Source organism: Pyrgilauda ruficollis, unplaced genomic scaffold (genome assembly GCF_017590135.1).
Source record: "Pyrgilauda ruficollis isolate IOZ18807 unplaced genomic scaffold, ASM1759013v1 scaffold12, whole genome shotgun sequence".
In the NCBI taxonomy this organism is placed as follows: domain Eukaryota; kingdom Metazoa; phylum Chordata; class Aves; order Passeriformes; family Passeridae; genus Pyrgilauda; species Pyrgilauda ruficollis.
Genome location: NW_024510321.1, coordinates 639831 through 659138, shown reverse-complemented (window position 1 = coordinate 659138; position 19308 = coordinate 639831). Strand labels below are relative to the sequence as shown.

The 19308-nt window shown below is 41.4% G+C and overlaps 1 protein-coding gene and 1 long non-coding RNA gene across 7 annotated transcripts in view; both read left to right on the top strand.

The window, feature by feature from the left end:
• The first annotated feature begins 5490 nt into the window (after window positions 1-5490).
• LOC121363671 lies at window positions 5491-12863 on the top strand. Its single transcript, XR_005956768.1, has 2 exons — window positions 5491-5601; window positions 12787-12863. It is a non-coding gene; the product is annotated as an uncharacterized LOC121363671 (long non-coding RNA).
• Window positions 12864-13957: 1094 nt separating this feature from the next.
• The window catches only part of NKTR (natural killer cell triggering receptor), a 28265-nt gene continuing 22914 nt past the window's right edge, over window positions 13958-19308 (top strand). For 3 of the 6 annotated variants that reach the window (XM_041486176.1, XM_041486165.1, XM_041486153.1), the window contains exon 1: window positions 13958-14444. In XM_041486176.1, coding sequence (XP_041342110.1) covers window positions 14401-14444 — 44 coding nt within the window. In that variant the 5' untranslated portion in view covers window positions 13958-14400. The remainder of the gene's footprint in view (window positions 14445-19308) is intronic. The other 3 variants (XM_041486224.1, XM_041486215.1, XM_041486156.1) reach the window with 2 other exon arrangements.

Genomic DNA, 19308 nt, shown 5'->3' with positions numbered 1-19308 from the left:
GCACCTGAGCTGACTCAGATTCAAGCATTTCAAGCTGCATAACAGAGTGTTCTCAGATGGTGCTGGGTGAGAATATCGAGCTGGATTTACACATCTTTAATAATGCAAAGGCAAAAAGGTAAATTAAAATTTAGGGGGGAAAAGAAAGGGAAAAATCTAGGGGAGAGGAATCACCGTGCCATGTTCCCCTGAAAAAGGTATTAATTAAATATTAGTTCCAATCGGAGTGATCCTGGGGATATCACAGCCTCTTACAGGGTTGTGTGGTTGCCTCCAGCAATACACATGAATTTTCTTTTTCTACTTGCTCAGTACCATTTTTTATTTCTAATCTCTGCATTGGTGTCACTTCTGAACAAGAACAGGCTTTTAGGCAAAATTGCCTTATCCCTTTTCCCGACAGCAGACCAATAGAGGTTGTCAAAGTCCCTACCAAAAGCTCTCCGTTGTCACCCACTCCGAGAGCTCAGGATTTAATAGGAGAGACAAGAGGCACAGGGAGACAGATGGGAGATGGCAAGAACACAGTAACACAAACAGTCTAATTTTATTGGAAAGGGTAAAAACTCCCTTGTGCTGCTGTTCTGCAGCGTGTCCCACTTACTGCCTTTCCACATAAGACTCCACATGCAGAACCAGACATGGCATCGTTAACCTCCACAATCTCCCAAATTCACTGGTTAATTATACGCTGTAGAAACGAACCTCTTGGTTTTGACCTAGTTTGAGTGCCACTGAGTGGGTAAATCATGTCTGATATGAGGTAATACACTTCTGCCTTTGCATAAAGAATAGTTTTGAGTGCTAACAAGACATCAGGGTGGGAGTTTTTTTCATAATTCTGAATTATAACACCCTGAAGTAAATGAAAAAAATAATTAATCACTTTGGGGCTGGGATCAGGCCAAGTGTGATCTTGAGACATTCCCAAGACATCAACCCTCACATCAGGCATTTATTAGTTAAGGAGATGTAAAATCATCAACCCCTTTATCTACACACAGCAGAATATTTTAAAAATGGACATACTTTTGTAAAATTATTTGGGAAGAACTCATACTAATGCAGGCAGGGGTAAGGGGAGCAAATAAGGAAACGTAACGTAACATAAACAGGAAGGTTGTGGAGGTAGAGATCACCCTGCAGCAGCTGGGATGAAATGTGGGTTTCAAGGCCTGAAGAAGCCACAAGCACAGGAATATTCCCTGCCCCATTAAGCAATTCACACATAATGGATTAATGAGTTGCTGATATTTCTATCACGCTGGGGCAGTCATTAACAAATTCTGTTTACTGCCTGGATAGCAGATGGGGCCACCTACTCATGCCAGGGATGGAAACACTCCTAAAGCTTCAGGGCAGGATGGGGGGATGCTCAGTAATCCTTCAGGAAGTGTGTTAGTGGTTCAGGTATTAAGTGGGTTCACAGGAAATCCCAGGGGAAAGGGAAGCCTGAGTGAAGAGAACCACAGGCAGTGTTTGGATGTTTGAGGTTACAGATACCCCTGTACCCTGTCCAAGGGTGTCCCCACATCAGCGCTCCTCCCCAGAAAAAGCCCTGGGATAAAAGTTTTGCTTAAGATGTGCTATTTCCTCCCCTTTAGCTCTCTAAACTCAAATGCTGACCTGGGGATTTTTTTAATGAAGCCCCTTTTTTGCTGTTCCCATTTGTTCAACAGATAAACTGCCTATCAGCCATTCACTTTTAATTTCAAGTGTGCTCAGCACTGAGGCTTGGTGTAATTAAAGCCCCTTTTCAGTTATTCTGGACTGCAATATTTACTTTTCGTAACAAATACCAAAGAAATGGTTTTGCATGACTGACTGACTGAAGGAAACACTCCAGGTGCTCATCTGTTCTTCGGTAACAAGTTTTTTTTTAATTTAAATGCAGAATTTTCCAGCTCTTTTTTTATCTTTCAATGCTCAAAACCTCAGTGACCCCCGTGAACAGCTCTGAGTCAGTTCTTCTCCTGGTGTCAACACTTTGCATGCTTCCTGGAGCAGAATCTGCATGGAACAGTGAAGAGTGAGATTTTGAACAAACAGGCATGAATTTGTCTCACCAAAGTATTCCGAGCACCAGCCCCAGAACCCAAATGTCCCAGAACCCAAATGCCCCAAATAATGAAAAGCTTTGTTGGAAATTCCTTCTCCTCCTTGAGTAACAAACTAGGTAGGAAAATACTCAGCACCAAGGACTAGAGCAGAGGTTTTTCAGCCACTAGGCCCTCTACCAACAACTTGTTGCTCAGAATAAAACTCGTTTCCCATTGCAGTCTCACGTTCCATGCATGGAATTTGCAAAAAAGATAAGGAAAAGCCTCTAAAATACCTAAACAAAAGCTGCTTAGTTCAAGCTTTCATGGCCACATGGAGACTAATAGTTATTAAGGCAATCAAAGACTCTTTGGAAATTAAAGTTTGCGCCCCAGCTCAAGCAGTTTTACCCCAAAGTGCCTGCAGGCTCTGTAGCTTTGCAGCCTCCTACTTTTCAACCCCGCAGACCAAGAGGGCTCTGTCTCAGGCAAGAATGCAGCTTCCAGCCAAGATTTGTCCACGCGCATTCTTAGGCATGAATTGTACCACCAAGAAATCTCTAATGTCGATTTGAGGTAGGATAAAGTTGGATCCGCAGATCTTGGTGTGCTCAAAAGTTGTGTCTTGGACTGGAAAATAAATAATCAGGAAAATTTTAGCCTATAAAAGGAGGACATTTCACAAACTTACGGCTTATCAAAAATTAGAATGACACAGAAGCAATTATTCATAACTGAGTGTGGTGCCCCTCACACAGCCTACACCCAGAGCTTCTGCCATCAAAGGGCACTTTGTCACTGCTTTCAATGGACACAGGATGTGACCAGAGCAGCATCTGCAGCAGCTCCCAGAGAGGAACACGAGGGAAAAAAGATCTTCATTTGTAACTCAGTGTTTCATCTTTCAAAAGATCGGCTTCAGATGTGCTTCGGAAACTCTTCTTTTGGGTATCTCTTTCTTTCACCAAGCTGCATATTTATCAGCTCTATCTAGACATGATCTTAGGAGCTTATCTCCCAAGAGATCAGAACTTCTTTCCAATTTGCTTTTGTATTAAAATAATCAGGGCTTGAAATCAGCTTTTTTATTTTTTTATTGCTCACAATCTTTGCTATTTTCATCATGAGCAAGCAGCACATTTCCATGTCTTTTTTGGGACTTTCTGCTTATTTATTTGCTCATCTGCCTCTAGCAAGTCCATGAGGACAGAAAAGCAAGAAACTGCAGGTGAAAGGGAATCAATAATCCATTTGAAGATTAAGGAAATCAAGGAGATGTGCTTTCAAATTTTAATTCTGGCAAGGAATTCCTGCAGACCTCCTGCAACTCAACCTCTCAGTAGCTTTGTTTCTCAGCTACCATGGAAAAGTGAGGCAAGTAACACCCTTCTACTTTATGAGAGCATTTCACAGCCAAATAATTGAGGACCAGACTTGTTCCTTTTTATTTTTTTCTCTTTTTTTTTTCACATTTTTGACAGCTTACCCTGTAAGTGTCCCCCCAAGGACCAGCAAACCAGCATGACAACTCCAGTGACAGGATTCCTGAGGGACCACTTGCACAATCATGTATTATTACCTAATAAAGAATGACAGAATCTGGCTGTTAAAACTTCAAGAGATCCTCAAACACTATAGTGACAGCAAGCATTAAACCATAGATAAATTACATCTAAAACAATCCCACTTTGCTGCATTCCCAACTGCTAAAACATCCTGTGATTTCAGCATTGCTACTTTATTCTCAGCAGGGCTTTTTTTTTTTTGTTTTTTCCATCTAAAACCTCTGAATTTCTCCTCAGACAAGGACATAATTGCAGATACTGCTGCCAGGTAAAATTACTGCAGAGTTCTGGTTCGTACAACTTTTGGGAAACATTGGAAATAATTTGTTTTTTGAGTGCTGAGGACTAAGTATCCTTCCTGCTTAGAAAGAAACAAAACTTCTTTCTGGAATTACTACAGGTACTGTTACAACAGGATTTATATAAATTAAATTAATAAACCAAAGTGTTTTAAGCTTCTGGATATCCTTGGTGTGAAGTAATTTTGCCTGAAGGATGTGTTAGGCTGAGGATTTACAGTTTTAACACTCCTTCCTAAACAGTTTGACGCTTCAATTTCTCATTACCACTTCTACACTCCAACATGGTCCAACATCTGAAAGGTGGAATAAATAACCTATGGCCTGCTGCAATCATTAAAATGTATTTGGTTTAAATTTTTTGGAGTTTTGAAGACTGAGGCTGAGCAAGAGGCAGGATGATCCCGGGCTGGCTGCAGCCACGTTCTCATCCTGAGGGGGAATCAAGAATTCATTGCAGCAATCATTTTCCATCCATAATCTTCTGAGGGCTTATTTATACTCGCAAAAAAATATTTTTCTTTCATAGAGAGTTGTCTTAGACGTGTCAAATTAAAGAAGTGAAGGAACTTGGGGGGCGTCCCTCGGCACGGCCATAAGGGTGAGGGGTCAGAGCAGAGAGATCCTCCCACCACGGCGGGTTATTTATTCTGTAAAGGTTATCTATTCTGTAATTTATCCACTATATTTATTCCGCAAAGGTTATTTATGATGCTATTTATTCCTGTTATGTATCCTGTAAAGCCCTTTCCTCCTCCCCGAGCAGCGTTCAAAGAGGTGGGCAAGCAAATTCCCACTCCCGTTTGTACAGAGAGGGGAGAACAGCAGAGGGAATCGAGCCGCTATTCAAACTCACAGCCCACCACTTAAAGGCAATTACACTTCCCACGGGGGAAAAGCATGAGTTAAGAGCTGGGTTTTTTAATTTTTTTTTTTTTTTTTTAACATTCATCGTTTCAAACGCGGCAGCGGGGAAGCTCGATCACGCCACGTCTAGCACGGAGAGGAGCCTCCTTCCCCTCATGGCGCCACTCCCCTTCCCCCTCACCCCGGCAAAGCACGAGTTAAGAGCTGGATTTATTTCTCACACTATCATTACTATTATTATTATTTAAACATTCATCATTCCCAACGCGGCACGGCGGAGGCGGCTCACGCGCTCCCTCACGGAACCGCCCCCCGGCCCCTCACGCAGAGGGCGGGAAAGCGCGGCGGGCAGGGCGGGCAGGGGGCGTGGCCTGGCGCGGCCATTGAGGCCGGGCGGGTAATGGCGGCCGGGGGCGGCGGCGCCGCCTGGCGGCGGGGCGGGGGGGCAGCGGGGGCTGAGGGGGCCGCGCCGTGAGGGGACAAAGCGCTGGAGCCGCCAGGTAAAACCCCGGGAGAAGGGAGCGATGGTGCGGGCTGGGAAGCGGCTGCGAGGAGGAGATGGGCCGCGCTGACGGCGCCGAGCCCGGCTGCGTGTTGGCGGCAGGAACCGCTTCCCCTCAGAGCGAGTTTCCCCCGCCGGCGGGGTCGGGGCTGAGGCGGAGCCGCCCCGCTGTAATTGAACCCCGGGGTGAGGAGGGAGGGACGGACGGAGGGAGGGACCGCGGGGGCTCCTTCTCTGCTTTGTGTCCAGGTGGCGAGGCCGAGGGGCGGCCATGGGGGTGCAGGACCGGCCCCAGTGCTTCTTCGAGATAGAGATCAACAGGGAGCCAGGTAAGGCTGTGTTCGGGGCTTTTAAATCACGTTTTTTTGCCTGCAAAATGGGCCCAAGACGCTAGCAGCGAGTTTGGCCATTGATGCGTTATTTCTGAGTTACTTTTTAATAACTTCGGATGTTTTCTGGGGTGCTGGATGCTCCTCGTTCCCCCTTGAGGTCGATTTTTATTTGCACACGTGAATATAAAGGTTCGGCAGGGCTGATAAACGCTGTTCTGGAGGTTGTTTGGTTTTTTTTTTTGTTCTGACTCTGTCTGAAGGATCTCTCCCTGCGCTGTTTTCTCTGCTCTCCCTGCACAGGTTGCTGCTCCCATTTCATAATCTCTCCTCCTGCCTCTTCCCCTCCTCAGCCTTGAGCTGTTCATCTCCAGTGAAAGTGGATTACCTCGTTTTCCCCCAAACCTATTTGGGTTTGGTGACTGATAGAGCTGTCAGGGAGGAATTGCAGTGTTGGTGTTCTTGGTGGTGCAGAGCTTGGGTTACCTGGAGCAGACCCAGGGCTTTGGCTCTGTTTTTGTCTGTCTGCATTTATTTTCTTTTGGAAGTAACAGGAATCTCCCAGCTGCACATCAAACTTGGAGCCCTGCTGGTTTCATTACACCTGACTCATGGCTTGGATTTTTGCAGGAAAAATGCCAGTTTGTAAAATTGGTGTTGGGACTTGCGTGCTGGCTGGTCATGCTACTTTATTCTGGTGCCATTTTATTAATTCACCATGCAACTCTGGCACAGGATTTAAGGATATATTTTAAAAGCTTAAACATTGCTCTCTTAGCTCTAAGATGACCTTCAGAAGCTGAATCAAGTGGTAAATCAGTGCTTCCAGATGACACCAAGCACTTACTCAGAGATGTGCTCTCCTGCTGGCACTAGTGAGGTATTCATTTTAACTTCTACACTGCCAGCAGATTTCCAAATGAACATTTTGCTTATTTTGGCTTCAATAAATAAGCTGATATGCTTATTGCATTTTAGGAGAAGTGGGGAGCAGAACAGCCTTGCATTTTGTTGCTAGCCAACAAAAAAGGCCTTGCCCCCACCTTGTGTGCACTGAAAAGCTGAACCAACATCTCCAGAAAATGCAGAGAGAAGGGGACGTGCCTCTTGCAGCAGTGGAAGCATCTTTTTGCCTGCAGAACACAAAACTGGCTCCTTTTTTACACTGTAGGTTGCTGCCAGTCCAAAACCATTCCCCCCACGCAGCTGCCAAATCTTGGCTCTGCCCTTCCAGGCTTTGCTTGCTCAGGGTGTGCCAGGATACCTGTAGCAATTAAAAGCCAGGTCAGTTTTACTCTAATAAGATCCCTTGGAAAATGCAGGAGCGAAGCTCTGTTTTGGCTGTGCTTCCAGAAGCTTTATTACAGCTTTTGTGTCCATATTTTATTACAGCTACAGAACCCTAGAATAAAACTCAGTGCCAGCTTGTACTTGCCTCTTGCAGTGGGGCAAACTTTGTTGACTTGGTGTTTTTTAGAGCTAAATTTAGTCTGCTTTTAAATAAGTTGCCTGTTAAGCATTTTTTTTTTAATAAATGCAGGTTGTGGCTCATAATTTTTAAAGAGCAAATGGAAAACAAATCAGGGAGAAGCATTTATTTTGATACTGGCACAAACAGTGCTTCTCCTTTCTTTTGGGCCTCCCACCAGTGGATTTGGGCACATTGAGTGTGCACACAGGATTAAACTGCTTACAGTATTCCAAGAATTTTGGGATGGTGGCAGATGCCTATTTAAATAATTCTGTCTTTACTCTGTGAGGCAAAATCTGTGTGAAGCTGCAGCCTTTCAGGTACTGTGGTAATTGGAACAGATGTCCCACTAGGATGTCACAGATGCAGTCTGCTGCTGTAGCAGCTCCTGTGGCCATCCAAGATCTTTTTCCCACATCTCACCCCACCCTCTGACTGGTGTCATCCATCATGAAGTTTGGTAAATTTACTCAGTTTTGATTTGTTTCATTCTTATTCATAGATTTTTTTTTTTTTCTCCTGTCTTCTGTTACTGTTTCACCCCTGGCTCATTGATTTGTTCCACTTCAGTTTCTTTCATTCCTGGGATGTGCCCCTTCCCAGAACAATCAGTCTGGTCTTTCTTTACTTCTCTCTTTCTAGTCACTTTAGCCTGAAGTTTGGTGTATTTTGGGATTTCAGCTGCTGTGAATTTATGTGAAAGGAGCACCCTTGCAACAGTCATTCTCTTGTGCCTCCAGTAATAGACCCAGTGATGCCTTGTGGAGTTTTTGTTAAATTCCTAAAGACAGAAACTGTTCTCAACCGGCTCCACATTAACTTTTAGTCTTTAGAAGGGAAAAAGTTGTATATTTGCAGAAAATAGAACCCAGAACTTTGGCTGTCCATGAACCCATGGGCAACCACTGTGTGTGGGACAGCAGGAGCCAAGGGGATCCCATATGGAGAAAACCTTTCTCAGGGGTGGGAAATGGAGATTTGAAAGAAATTGATTTAATAAAAAATGTATTCAGAATAATCTTGTGGAATTGTTGTCAGAGCAGGATGAAATACCCTGAAGTCTCACCTTGAGGTCTGGAACAAGTTGGATCAGTAAATAAAAGAAAAACTGATCAGCCTTTTCTGCCAGGAGAAGGCCAAGTGCTGCCTCTCGCTTCCATATCCCTGGGAAACTGAACCCAGGGAATGTTTGATGTGTGCAGGGCTGAAAAAACTTGGTTTTGTGGAGAATGGAGGGAACTTCAGGTGGTATTTGTGGAAGAATGGGCTTAGAGAGAGAAGTTTGTGCAAGTTTTCCTTGCAAAGAGTGCAGGTGGGGCGTGGAAATGTTAACAAAGTGTTAATGTGTCAGGGCTACAGGTCCCTGCTCAGGCAACTGAGGCATCCATTCTTGAAACTCGTATTTTAAATAAAATCTGTTCTTGTTCCACACTGAAGTTTTATTTCCTTGAAAACTGTAGCCACATTTCTACTTTGAAGCAGTTTTTTTTTTTAAAATTCATATGCCTTAGCATTGACAGATTTAGGGATAAACAAATTAATAAAATTCAAATAGGGTCCTTTTAGTGAGCTGTTATTTAAACTTGTATGCAAATCTGTCTGAGCCTTTGGGCCCTTGGCAGCCATCCTGGGCTGTGCATCATTGTCTCACTGGTTGCAATCCCTGCTTTCTCCTTCTGCAGGATATTCCTGCTGATAGGCTGGGAAAAATACCTCTTGTGTGGTTTGCTCAAAGAAACTGAGAAAAGATACAATCCAGTAGATACAGTTTTGATAAACCAGGTTTGTTTTGGGAATGTGTAGCTGAACTTGATACCTGTGTGCCCCAAACATAATAAAATGTAGCAAAGCACTTCACATTAGTTGGAAAATAACTTGAAACAATGTGTGTTTGGCTCCAAAGGTTTTTTTTCCAAAAAGTTGAGCAGCTAAATTAGAGGATTTACCTTTGAAAAAATAAACATTTGAAATCAATGATTATTTTAATAAACTTTGCTAGCAGGAGCCCTTGTTTCAGTATAGCATGGACATTCCTACTCTGAGTTTCTACCACTTGATTCAAATTAAGTACAAGCTCTTCCTCAGCTGGAAAATTGTTAAGGAGTTCAAAAACGAAAGAAAAAAAAGTTCATCGTTTAGTTTGAAGACAAAGTTCTGGAATTGGATTATTTTCGTTCATTTTGCCTTCTGGTTTCTCTTAATTGGTACAGCTCATTAGCTGCAGAGAGCACTTATCAAATTTCCAAACAGCTTAGATTTTATATAGGTATCACTTGCTGTATGTAATGTACATATTTTTTAAAGAATAGAGTAAGTGGTGAAAGAAAGAAGTTCAAAGCTTGTTTACAAATAATACTTAATCAAATTATTGTTTCATAAATAATAGCCAAATGCAATGTTTTTAAAGTAAAAAAAAATAGCAGTTTTTACTTTAGCCTGGAGTTGAGGTGTGCAGGCTCATTTCTTGGTTAAAGCCAGCTGAGGACTCTGGGTAGGTTTGTGAGCAGATTTTGCCTGCTTGACTGGCTCTTTTTAGTGATTTTTGTTTATTTTAATTTACTGTTCAAATATTATGGTTAGTCACAGAGAGCTTGTTCCCTGATCAGATCACTTAACCTTTGCATTGGGGAAATGAAGCTGAAGAAAGCATTGGAAATTCTCTGCAGTGAAGGTGGATCATTTCAGAGGAGAGGTGTCTAAATCTGGGGAAATAAGTAGCATCTCAAATGCTTTTTTTATCTGTGCTATATCAGCATATACCTCCGCTCCAAGTTTAAAATGAGAATTTTTTTCTTTTTTTTTGTGAGGGATGAGGTAAGAGAAAGATTTGTAGGTGCTAATCATACATACTTTTATTATTTTTTTTTATTAGCAGCTGTTCTTTCCTGCATCTTTGACCAAGGTGTGAAAATGGGTTTGATCTTTCTCTGGCACATTTCATTGCCTGTTTGTCAGTGGAAAATACAACCTCTCAGTGATAATGGTATTCATGCAGTTGCAGTAAAATGCAGCCAGTAACCCAGCAGATGGATTCACAGTGTGTGGTTTGTGTCTCAGGAGCAGACAGCAGCGTTTTGTGTGGCTGGATGGAGCTGGGTAAGCAGTGCTCCAGGTTTTATGGAGGAGACAGCCCTCATCTTATAAACTGGATCTGTCATCTTTGGATCTTGGATATATGTGCACTACAATTTGGAGGATTAAAGGGCATAAAGAGATCAGGCTGGATGGGCATGGAGTAACCTGATCTACTGGAAGGTGTCCCTGCGCACGGAACTGGATGATTTAAGGTCCCCTCCAGCAGGAATCATTCTGTGATTTTATGAGCACCTGGCAGACTTTGTTATTGACAAAGCGCTGGTGAAAAATACTGCTGAAACTGATACCTTAGTTATGAATGTCTCCTTCCATCTTCTGCCTTGTCATCTGCAAGAACATAAGAGTTCTTCCAGTGAACACCACAGTGGAGGTGTCTGCTGCTTCAGGTGCTAAATGTGGTGGGTTTGCAGCAAAATCCTTCTACAATTTATGTCTCAGAGTACAAGTCCCTTCTGGAGCCTGCAGGGACTAACAGCCCTCAGTTACTTGGCAGCTGGCACCTTGGTGAAGCAGCAGCTGGGCTGGAGAGCAGAATGGGGGGAGTGACAGCTTTTTCCCTGGAAAGTGTCGTGTGTTATTTCACACTGTGAATGCAGGAGGAATCTTCCTCTGCAGAGACAGAGTTGGGGCTGTTCAGCCTGGAGAAGAGAAGGCTCCAGGGAGACCTTAGGGTCTCTTCCAGGACCTAGAGGGGCCCCAGGAGAGCTGGAGAGGGACTCACATGGGTATGGAGCAATGGGACAAGGTGTCAGACTGAAGGAGGGTGGGTTTACATGAGATATTAGGTAGAAATTCCTCCCTGTGAGGGTGGTGAGGCCCTGGCACAGGGTGCCCAGAGAAGCTGTGGCAGCCCCTGGATCCCTGGCAGTGCCCAAGGCCGGGTTGGACAGGGCTTGGAGCAGCCTGGGACAGTGGAAGGTGTCCCTGCCCATGGCAGTACAGCTGGGACTGGATGAACTTTGAAGTCCCTTCCAACCCAAACCATTGTGGGCTTCTCTTCCATGGTTCTGTACAGCCTGGACGTGGCTCTCTGAAGCACTCGGTCACTGCTCAGTTCTGTGCTTGTGCAGCAGAGGAATGGGAATGGGATTTGTGTTCCCCTGAATTCTTGGGCTAGAATAAAAATTGGGAACTCTTCAACTGAACTGTCTTCTCTGTTGTGTTCCTTGTGGGAATCTTCAATCCTCCCAGCTTACAATGGTTTCTTCACCTACAAATAGCTATCCTCTCATAGTGATAGTTACAGAACTGCTGTTTGATGGGGGATCTTTGAATATTCCCTATTTCTTCATTCTTTGGACACTCTCCCTACCCATTTCCTTTAGATTTCCCTGCTGTCATGATGAATGCTTAGAGAACATTCTTGCTGCAGTTAATGAGATTCAGACCTTTCAACAGCTCAAGGCATCTTGAATTTTTATCTAAGATTATCAAGTACTGATGCTGTTATTTTATTTCTTCTTTTCTGAACCACCAATTCACTATCTTATAATTGCATATATTTGAACAGAGCCTTAAAATTGAATGCAGTTTCTTAGGAGCTCTCAAAAATTGTTTTGGTGACTAAGTATTGAATGAAATACATTTGAACTTTAAATTCTTTTTTCTTTAAAGGAAAGAAAAGAGAAGTTATTTGTGGAATAGTTACTTTTTAAAATGAAGTCTTACCAGTGTGCACCACTAGAGTGTAGTGCTCATTGACAGATTATTACTGGTCTCCTTGTAATTTTGCCCAACAGTGAGGCTTCTATGGATTGTTTTACAATCTGCAGAGATGCCAATTTTTTCTTTATTAATTATGTATTTTTTAAAGTTTTCTTACATTTGGGAGCAGTTTGTCATGGATTTTTTTTTTTAGTACTTTACATCCCAGTATCTTGGAAAATAAAATATAAAACGTAAATCAGTTTTGAAACAGTTTTCTTTATATTCAACCACTTTTCAGCAGTATTTTAATAGATTTGGAAGGTACATAACACAATCACCACCAGTAGCAAAGAGAAAATATTTAGTTCATAATATCTGGCAAGTGAAACATTAGTCCTGCCTGCCTTTCATCTTCCCTGTTTGATTCATCTGGGTTTTTTTTAAACTGAAGGATTTTGGGCCAAGAGTGCCAGTGCAGCTGTAATCCTCAGCACAATATGGAGCTAAGCCAGTTGGACTTTGTAGGTAATGATCACAGGGAAAACTGTGGAAATGTGATTATTAATGTATTTGTATAAACACAGTAATTGGGGAGGGAATTGCTCCAGCTCTCTGAGGACCTGTATTTATGGGAAATCATTTTCAAAATGGAAAAGATCTGACATGATTAAACTATTTTAGTAAATCAGCTTGGCTTTCCAGGTTCAAATCACAATGGAATCTCTAGGACTTCTGATAAATTGGATGGAGTGATATTACTTAATGGTTTTTTTTTTTACAATTATGTTATTCTTCTTTCTTGCTGTGTGTTTTAATATAAGCATACATTAGATGTTTTCTTATTCTGCTTGATAAAATAACCTTTTCTCAGAAAAATTACATTTTTAGAACATACATATTGATTTATATGCAGATTTTCTTATTCCAGACAGTTCTAAAACTCTAATTTTTTTTTTTTAATGATTTTCTAGTTGGTCGAATTATGTTTCAGCTCTTCTCAGACATTTGTCCAAAGACTTGTAAGAACTTCCTTTGCTTGTGCTCGGGTACGTAGCTGGAATTTTTCTTGTTAATAAATAACATTTTTATTGTTCATAATAATTTTTATTGTTAATAATAATGTTATTGTTAACAGTAATTTTTATTGTTAATAATTATTTGTTTATACAAGTACAAACCACAGCCATATGCAAGGCCTGTGCCCACCTGAGGAGGGGGGATGTTGTCCCATTGTGGACCATAGAATCTGCATAAAGCCATTGTCAAGCCAGGGTGTTTTTGGCAGATGGAGGAGGACAGAGTGATCCTGGCATTGCTGTCAGAAGTAGATTTTGCCCCTGGAAAGGTCCCTTCTGCCCAGAGAGAGAGTGGCTTTTAAATTCCAGCAGCTGGCCTTGCAGATGCTGCCCACCTATGGAACAGCCACGGGCCCATCTGCTGTGGTGCTTTGTCAGGAGCTGATTCCCTTCTGATCTCAAACGGGCACCACTTGGCACCCAATTCACAGTGGGTCACACTGAGCTGCCAGTCCAGCTGCTACCAGGGCAGCCAATTCTCCTCTGCCATCCCATTTCCACGGGGTTTGCAGGACATGGAAAGGGCTGTTTAGGCAAGATGGGGGTCAAAGACAATAATTTTTCTTTTCCTGACAAAGATTATGCATGTCTAGAGCAAAAAGAACAAGGCTGGTGTTTGGGCTGAAACAAAAGAGAAGCTGAGCTCAAGGGCAGTGTATTGGTTCTTGTGTGAAAGTGTCTGAGCTTAGGGAGCTGCTGCAGCTCTTGCCAGTGGAACAACGGCTGTGTCTTTACCTGACTGGGAAAGCACTGGCAGTATTCTAAAGGGGGGTAAGAAAAGGGACTGGGACTTCTGGCCACAGCCAGAGCTTCCATTTCACCTCCAGCTCTGTGTAAGAGCTTTAATTTTCAGTTTTAAAAGGAACAGAAATATTATCATTTATGTGTTCGTAATATATAATTTCAGAAAATACCATGAAAGTATTACAGTGCCATAAAAATACTTCATTTGCTGTGAAGTATACCATAGATAACTCATTTCATTGTTAATTTTTGTTTTTCCTTCTATGCTTTAAGACTTCCAGTTTTGAGTGTAGAGGTGGCATCTTTTAGTGTGCCATACAGGCAAATAAACAGATTCTTCTCCTGATCTTTCCACCTGGAGTGTAAATAACAGCATCATGTATGTTAATTCTTGTTTTAGAATGTCAGCAACCTTGTTCTTACCCAAATAACTCAAGATTTAAATCCATAATCTAATGTTTATTGAAGACACTCATAATAACTTGAATTATTCTTAATTAGAAATGTTTGCACTATATCTACACCATTGTAAGAAACAAAGTTTTGTCTCAACTGTAATTTGAAGAGACTTGTTTAAACCTTGTTATTGTTTTTCCTCCAACCTGTTCCCGTTTCTCCAGCAGCAGCAGAATCTCTCCTTAGAGCATCCATAAGTTACTAAGAAAACAACCTGCCTCCCTTGCCAGGGAAAATCTGACAAACATATTTTTTCTTCAAACAGATGAAAACTTTATTCTCAAACATGACAGAGCGTTCCTTTTGTCAATGGCAAACCGAGGGAAACATACCAATGGTTCCCAATTTTTCATGTGAGTAGATTTGATCCCTCAGTGGAGCTTTTCTTACACAGAGAAGCGCTGTTCATGAGAAAGATGGTATTGCTAAATTATCCATATCCATGTTCTCCATCTGATCCTGGCTAGGAGTGAGTGGCACCTGCAGCAGGAAGTGTTAGAGATCAATATTTCCTTGTGGTATTCATTTAGATTAAAGCTGGTGCTCCATGGATGTTCTTCCTTTGTGGCTTTTTTCCCTAAAAATATGATTTATGTTCAGTTCTTAGCAGCCAGGAAGCAGATTCTTTGCCTTTGTGGGTGCACAAATCTTATCAGATTATCTGCAAATGACAATGATGAGCATTTTATGTAAGGGGGAGTGAGATCTAGATGTGGTTTGTTTTGCTTTTTAAAAAATGGTGATTTTTGATTTACTTTTTGGGGGTGTTTGTTTGTTGTTTTTTCAGGAGGAGAATGAGTGGGGGCTTCTATTTGGTAATTGTGATTACTATTATTAATTCTTTTTTTTTAGTATTTGTTCCTGACATGCTTTTTTAATACATATTCTGCATAATTCTCTTAACTTGTGCATATACCAACACTGTATAGAATTATGTGCTGATAACCAGATTTTTCCTTCATTACCTTTAAAAAATGCCATTCTAGTAACCACATTCTGTTAAATTCTAGAAATTACAGACAACATTTTTACCCTTATTCATAAGTAAAACACTCAGGTCTGATAATTGAGGGTTTCCTGGTCAAAGCAGGTGTGTTTTAGGTTGAGTGTCAGTTTTTTTAAGCTTGCGAAGTTTGATGTGATTATTCCTTTTGTTAATTCCCTTTTCAAAACTGCCTCCTGTTAATGTTTACCGGTTTGTATTTGGAAGGAGCAGGTTGATAACTTTAGTCTAGAAATACTTTGTGAAACAACACTGGGGTTTGAAAAGTAAATTTTAGCATAGTTACTTAACTAGAAAAAGTCTCTTTTTTTCTTTGCCATCTTTCTTGGGGGATAAGAATGAATGGCGCTTCCCTGTCTTCAGTAAAGGAGTAAATTGTCCTCAAAAATCTTGTTTTTTTTTCTTTGCCTGAAAAAGATCTTCAGTATGATATGATGTAGTTCAGATAAGAAACATTTTTTGGTCTTTTCCTAAAAAATGTCCTGAAAATGGAAGATGCATAGGAACCTAAAAGAAAGTCTGACACTTACCACTGTTTAGACATTCAATAGAGATAAAATTCTTTTCAAAAGCTTGTTTTCTGTTCCCTTCAAAGGAAATTTTACATGTTGTGCTTCATTACAATAAATCTGAAAGGATGTGTGTGCACATTAATATGGAAAACAGTTTATATAAATACAACTCCATGGCTTAATAAGCTCTCTGAAGGCATTGCTTCATTAGTTTTTACTTGATGACTTGCCTTTGGGTTCTCTTGCCTTAATTTTCCATTTTTAAGCTTATCTGAACATTAAACATGAAAACCTAATGATGTCACATCAGTCAAGCAGCTGTCATTTGAGGGCTCTAAAGTTTCTTTTCTCTCCTACATTTGATTCCAAAGTCATCTTCTTTCCCTGATGCTTGGTAGGCTCAGCTTGTTCAATCAGATTTAAACACTTTGTCTCTCCCCACACACCAAAACAACCCAAGGTTGTGTTGGATACTAAATTATAATTAATACAGGCCAATAAATGAAGATTATTTAAAAGCACTTTCATCAAATACAGAAGTATTTTGAAAGATTCAGATTCCTTGAAAAGTTCTGGTTTTTTTCATAGAATTACTTTAAGGAGAAGTGTGAGTTCAGTGGAATTGAGGCAGAGTAAGAGACCTAAAAGCTTCCACGTGAGCTGGATTCACCTGAGCTGCCTGCAGGAATCCTGAGCTGGTTTTAGCTCTGGTTAGGCTTAAGTTTAGGCTCCTGGGCCTTCAGGATGAGGATGCTGTGGAGCTCTTCCCTTCCCATGCAGATTTCTGGGCTACCTCTAATGTCTGAAAAGGCACCAGCCTGCCCTGGAGCCAGGGGAGAGAATCAGAATTCCAAGTGGGAAAGAGCTCCTAAAGGTTGTATCCAGGCAGTTTGTGCCTTCACTTCAAAATGCAGTTTATTAAAGCAGTTAGTCTTGCTGGGTGGCATTTGTCTGGTTACTTGAGGGAATGTGCAGTGCATCTATAGAGTTTTCCTTTAATAAAATATTTTCTTCCTTTACACTTGAAGCTGAAATTAAAATGTGTTTTTTATACTCCCAGTAATGCTCAGTTTCTCTGTAGTTTATCATTAGGAAAAATATTCTTCAAATGCTTAACCTGAAAAGTGTGTGAAAGGCAATATTCACTGGTAGCCTTCAGATTTTTTTTTTTTAATATTTGTATATATTTCATTTCATTGATTAAATTTATAGAAAGGGAGATAATTAATCTGAGCTTCTTTAGAGCTCTGCATTTGTTTTCAGAGATGAGAACTCTATATCTTGTACACATCTAATGTAGCAGATAAGGAGTGCAAATAAGTGATTTTATTTTCTTTTATATAATAGTTTGTGCAAGTAGGACTAAAATAATAGCAAGGATCCTAACTATAAGATTCTGTTAATTCATCAAAATTCCCTGCTCCAGGGAGAAAAATTGTATTTGGAATAATGAGTCTTTACAGGAAGTAATCAGGCAGCAAATGTCTCTTTGGCATATTGCACCAGCAAACCAGGCACAACAAGACTCTGCAATGCCTAAAAGTTGATTTAAAGTGGACAGTTTTATTTGAAACAGAATCTCCAGACTCATGCTAATGTAAACAGCCATCTGAGCCATCCTAAAAAATCATCAGCTTTCTTGGAGCAGTCAGGGGTTTCTCTGGCATGAAAGAGCTTGGAGGGTTGATGGGCAGCAGTGAGAGCTGGGCATGGAAAAGGCAGTGGAAGTGATGTCAGGAGGCTTCAGGGAAAAGCATGGACTGAAATCCAGGCACTGCTGGGGAGTGGCACAGGGAGAGGTGGGGAGAGTCAGAAGTGTGTCTGTGTAGTATCACAAGTGCTGGGTTTAGTGCTTGTGGACTGTTTTCCTCCCTTTTTTGTTTGGTTTTTTCTTTTTCCCCTAATAGAGTAGGAGCAACAGTTGGGTGGGAAGGAGAAAGTGTAGCTGAGGGAGGATTGTGAGTTCCATGCACATGTGCTGTAAATAGGCCAAGTCTGCTCTCATGTGCCTGAGGAACATTTCCTGCTCTGAGGAACACAGCATTTTGCAGTCCAGCAGAAAGGATCCAGAGAGAATCCCTCTACATTTGTAAAATACTGCAATTTCAGTTTTCTGTACCCAAAGGCTTGCAGCAGTTCATTGCAGGCCTGTGTTGGAGGGAGTTGTGAAGGTACCAGGTTGGAAATTGGCTCGTTGTGTTTTCAGGGAGCCCCACTCTTTTTTTCCTTTTTTTTTTTTCTCTTTGTGAATAACTCCTGTAGAACCCTCAGTGATTTTACAAGTGTTCTAAACCTCATCTGGGCATGTAATTCTGTAACTGTCCTGTTTCCATGTGGGCCCTGAGCTAGGATTTGCAGGAACCACTCCAGAATCATCTTTTCTTTTTCTGTATCTCCAGTAGCTGCTTTCTTTGAATTGCTGCTGCCACCATCAGCAGCACTTCCTGGGGGAGCACAAACAGAGCTGATACCCAGGGCTGTTCTGGATTTTCCAGCTCGGTGGCTGGATTCCTCTGGGGGATGTTCTGGAGCCATGTGCTCCCTTCTCTTTTTTCTGTGAATATCTTGTCTCTTCAGAGCCACTCCATCATTCCTGTGGCCATCCCCACCTGCCAGTGAGGAATTCCCAGTACAGAGTAGTGCAGCTCTGGTGAAAATGAGGGAATAAAGTAACATTAATGACTCCTGATCCTCCTCCTGCTCAGCTCTGTTTCCCCCTCTCACACCAAATCTGCCAAGCTACATTTGTAGCAAACCACAAGTGCCCCTGCAGAAGGAAGAGGAAAGCAGCAATAGGAAGCAAAACAAAGTAACCTCTTTGTGAAAAGAGGGAAGGTTTTTGTCTTAATTTTTTAATTATAGTTCAGCTGTGGAGTGTGCTGAGGAATAAGCCCTTAGTGCAACCTAAAGAGGAGTCCTGGATTCTGTTCCTTATCAGTTCAAATGCTTGGAGTTCTTGCCTCTCTGTTCCACAGCTATTTAAAACTTGAGTCTGATTTCCTATTACTGACAGATTTATTTTTTTTTCCTTATCGAGGGTGTTGTTGGTTTAATGTGTCTCTCAAGCTCTGCTTTCTTGTTCAGAACTAAATAGGATTTTTTTTGTTTAAAAATGTTTTAACGTGTGGTGCCATGCCCAGTTCGTGAACTGAACCAAAGGAATCACTTTGATCTGCTAAATGAAGGATAAAATAATTTGGGAGTACTCTTGTTTTGATTTTACAAATTATTTCTGAATGTTACCAGCTCATTAAAAGTAGTTCATATCTTTATGGTCTCCCAAACCAGGTATTTTTCTAATCAACAGTTAATAATTTCTTTTTTTTTCTGTGAATGAAATACCTTTGAGCTAATTATTGAACAGTTGACTAATACAAAAATGAAAAAAATGTCAAATGGAAGGGGCTGATGTTGCATTATCTTTGAGCATTATTGGTACATGTGCACTTCTCACACAAGCAGGTCCCATTGGCTTGATCAAAAGTTTATGGAAAAATGAAACCATTCCCAGGATATTTTAATGTGTAATCAATAACAAAAAGATCATTTTAGCACTTGACTGTGCAGAGATAATTAATCACTGATGGTTTGTTGGGGGTGGGGGAGGGCTGTGGGTTGCTCAGCTGATAATGCAGTTTTCAAACATTGCTGCTGCTCAGAATCACACCAGGGTAAAATCCACTATCAGCTGCTGCAGCTGTT